The 3,728-nt window shown below is 23.8% G+C and overlaps 1 protein-coding gene across 1 annotated transcript, besides 10 other annotated features; it reads right to left on the bottom strand.

Annotated features, from left to right (window-relative positions):
- Positions 1 to 188: 188 nt before the first annotated feature.
- EDI_241960 (uncharacterized protein) lies at positions 189 to 1,233 on the bottom strand (the record flags this gene model as incomplete). Its single annotated transcript, XM_001734368.1, has 2 exons — positions 189 to 1,137; positions 1,199 to 1,233. The coding sequence occupies 2 exons, from the start codon at positions 1,231 to 1,233 to the stop codon at positions 189 to 191; spliced, it is 984 nt and encodes a 327-aa protein (XP_001734420.1).
- A 44-nt stretch (positions 1,234 to 1,277) lies between these two features.
- Positions 1,278 to 1,396: a microsatellite.
- A 9-nt stretch (positions 1,397 to 1,405) lies between these two features.
- Positions 1,406 to 1,578: a sequence feature (AT_rich).
- Positions 1,579 to 1,608: 30 nt separating this feature from the next.
- Positions 1,609 to 1,667: a microsatellite.
- A 28-nt stretch (positions 1,668 to 1,695) lies between these two features.
- Positions 1,696 to 1,844: a microsatellite.
- A 41-nt stretch (positions 1,845 to 1,885) lies between these two features.
- Positions 1,886 to 1,941: a sequence feature (AT_rich).
- A 31-nt stretch (positions 1,942 to 1,972) lies between these two features.
- Positions 1,973 to 2,017: a sequence feature (AT_rich).
- A 102-nt stretch (positions 2,018 to 2,119) lies between these two features.
- Positions 2,120 to 2,168: a sequence feature (AT_rich).
- A 3-nt stretch (positions 2,169 to 2,171) lies between these two features.
- Positions 2,172 to 2,216: a microsatellite.
- A 6-nt stretch (positions 2,217 to 2,222) lies between these two features.
- Positions 2,223 to 3,080: a repeat region.
- A 10-nt stretch (positions 3,081 to 3,090) lies between these two features.
- Positions 3,091 to 3,728: a repeat region.

Consider the following 3,728-nt stretch of genomic DNA (forward strand, 5'->3'; position numbering starts at 1 on the left):
CGTGTCATGTGCTTTTGGATAACATTCTAAACGGCAATTCATTTCTAAAGTGGTTAGTTAACTCAATTTCAGTTCTTTTCTTTTTTGTATTTATTTTCATTTATACTTTTATCAAAAAAAAACATAAAAACCAAAATTTTCTCTTTTTTACACAAGTACTGGTACAAACAACTTGGTATCTCTTTCATTTACATTAAAACTTTTTTTCTATCTACTGACATTAACGACCTACTTTTTCTAACCTTTTTTATGGTATTGCAAATTAAACGAGGTGTACGAGGTACTTTCTCCCTTGTTAATGGAGAGTCTTTTATAAATGTTTTCTCAAAAAATAGTTTTGTTTCCTTTAAGAAAATAGGTCGTTCCCATTGAATGTTTGCATAAATATTAAGCTCTTCCTCCTTATTTTTTTCAATAACCACATGACTTTCTTTATTTGTTTCTTGAATATTGTCTTCTTGCTCCCATGGCATTGGTCCATTAACAACAATTTTTGAATGTTTTTCTTTGAAACTTCTTTTGTTATATTCTTGTATCGTTTGTTGTTTTTCAATAAGAAATATTGGATAATCCTCAATACTAAAATAAGTCTTTTTTAATTCCATTAGTAATTTCTTTAAAGGTCTTAATTGGTTTCTTGTTTTTAATATCTTTCTTCTTTCTTCTCGATCGTTGTCAACAACGTGCATCGGTTGTTCACACTCTTCGCAGAAAAACACTCCATTGTAAAAGTTATCTATTCCTCTTTCGTATGTACAACTCCATCCACAAAAAATATTTGAACATTTTAGGAATGAGGAAGAGGAGTCATTTTCAGGTAAGGTAGTAAGGATGACATAGGAGCCAACTATGTTCCTTAATGTTTTTGAATAGTCTATAAAGTAATAAGCAACACCATCAACTTTTTGGTTGATGAAACTATCTCTGACCAAGTCTGAAATGAAAGGACGAAGAAGTCGACGAGGTAAGCATAGGTGATGGGCTATTTCCTTACTGGTTAATGGTTTTTGTGAGTTTTGAATGGTGATGAGAACAAGTAAATGAGTTGAAGAAAATAGAAGACCTACTACATATTGGACAATAGTTTCACAGAGTTGGTATTGTTTAGAATGTTGCATGAGAGAATATGATGGAGTTCTGATGATTTGTGATTGTTTTCATTTTTGAAATAATTAGATTCGTTGATTGTATTAACAACAAAACTATTCTCTTTTGATGTTTTGTTATGTTCATTCGTTTAATTTATCAAATATCAAGTTGTGATGAAACAATGAGATAAAATAGAAATAAAATAGAAAATGAAGAAGAAATAATAAAAAGAAGAAATAAGAGAAATAAATTTAACATCAAAAATAAAACAGAAAAATAAAATATAAGAAGAAATAAAAGAAATAAATAATTATGGAATAAATTATTTATTTTTTTAATAAAATATTATAATTAATAATATTAATAAATAATTTAATTATAATATTATAATTATCTTATAATTAATCTTCTATATTATCTTTTAATATTTACATCATAAAATTATTGAATTCTTTGATGATTTCATTTTATTTCTTTTATTATTTTAATGACTTCTTCATTTAATATTTCATATTGAAATTATTATTATTTTATATTCATTATTTTATTTCTTTTGTTTATTTTATTTCATTATATTTAAAAAATTACTTTAACAAACTCAATTACATTATTATCTTTTTATTTATTTGATTTATTTGATTTTCATTTCATAATATTTATTTATTCTTTCTTCTTTACTCTTATTCATTTCTTATTATTTCATTCTATTTTATAATTATATTTTTATTTATTTTCATATTCAATCTTGTTATTATCAAAATTATTATATTATTATCAAATTGTGTTTCTCTATTTGTTTTAATAATAAAAATGAATAACACATTGATATAATTTAATAATTTACTTAATATTCTCATCATGATTATTTATCTGTTTCTTCTTCTTATTTTTATTTCATCAATTATTATTTAATAATTTATTTAATTTACTCTTCAATTCTTCATCTTATCACAATTATCACAATGAATTCAGATAATATCAATAAATCATATTTCTCTAACAAATTCACTTTCTCAATCTTTCATTTTACTTATATTATTAAAACATTATTTATTTATCAAATCATTAAATAAAATAAACTATTCTTTTTATTTATATTTCATTTTCATTCTTATTCTCATTTCTATCATATTAGAACATTTTAACAATATAGGATATACAACAAATTTTGTTGCCATGGGTATTGAGTAATACTATAGAGTCTTGTAAAGAAAATCAAACAAGACACAGGTATTCAAGTTGAAAGAAAAGAAAGGACTTCAATAACAATAAAATGCATAATAATTATGATAAAAGAAATAACAGAAAAAAAGGGTTTAGGAAAAGAAGAACACAAAGAAAAACAAATAAAAAACAAGGCAAGTATAATGATAATAAACATTATACAAATAAGAAACCTAAATGGTTAACAACAAAAGAAATTCAAAAGAAAATTAAAAGAATAACAAGAAAATGGGAGAAAGGAGAATACGAAGAATTACTTAAAAAGTATGAAGGCAAAGAAAAGAAAATGTATAATATTCTCCAAGAAGTATATTCAATAAGAATAAAATAATAAAGAAAAACAAATAAGAATTCAAAGATAAAACAAAAGATTGGAAAAGTGAAGATATTAAAATAAATGAAAAATGAATCAAAAACAAAAATTGAATCAAAGAAATGAATGACAGATGTAAAACTGCAAGAATAATAAATGAAAAAGAAAATAAAGGGAAAACACAAGAGAAAGAAGAGAAAAAGGAAGAAGAAGGCAACAAAGAAGAAATTAACACACTTCAAAATAAAATTAAAGAAATAGAAGAAACTATTAAATAACTTCAAACAAAAAAGAAGAAGAACAAATTATCTCCAATGAAATAAATCAAAAAACACGAGAGATACAGTTAGAGAAGAGGATGAGAAAGAAATAAAAAAGATTCAAACACAAATAAACAATAATCAAACTAAATGTAATGAAATAAGAAAACTCTTAATTAAAAGAGGAAAATAATTATACTGATTGATGAATATGTTAATGAAATAATTAGAAGAGTAATGTACTAATGTATAAGAATGAAATAAGAAATAACATATTAGATAGATGGTATTCCAAGAAAGGAATATGGAATAGAATTAAAAAAGTACTAGGTCATAAAATCCCAGAAACGAAAATAGAAGAAATAATAAATGAAGTGAAAATAAAAAAGAAGTAGTATTAAAAATAAAGAAATTAATGACCAACCAATACATCAAAAAATGGAAGTCCCATCAAACAAGTGGATATTTTAGAAGATGGTTCGAGTCAAAATTTGTAGATAAAACTACTACAATCAATGCATGGAATTCCATCATTATAAAGAAAAATTCATTTCTTCAATTAACTAAAATACAAGATGGAGCAATATTTAGTGGGTACAGGAAAGATAAAATATTAAAAAATGAAAGATTGAAGTACTGCCCACTTTGTAAATACAAGATATCCACAGTAGAACACATTCTATTATCTTGTATTTGTCATAAAAAATCACAAAATGAGAAACATGACCATATTGGCATCATCATATGGGAGGGGTTAATAAGAAAATACACATGAAATAAACAATACAAGAAATACCCCATATGAAACAGTGTTCCAATACAATGACATCACTATGATATGG

The sequence above is a fragment of the Entamoeba dispar genome, genomic scaffold, assembly GCF_000209125.1.
Source record: "Entamoeba dispar SAW760 scf_1105229458257 genomic scaffold, whole genome shotgun sequence".
Classification (NCBI taxonomy): Eukaryota; Evosea; order Mastigamoebida; family Endamoebidae; genus Entamoeba; species Entamoeba dispar.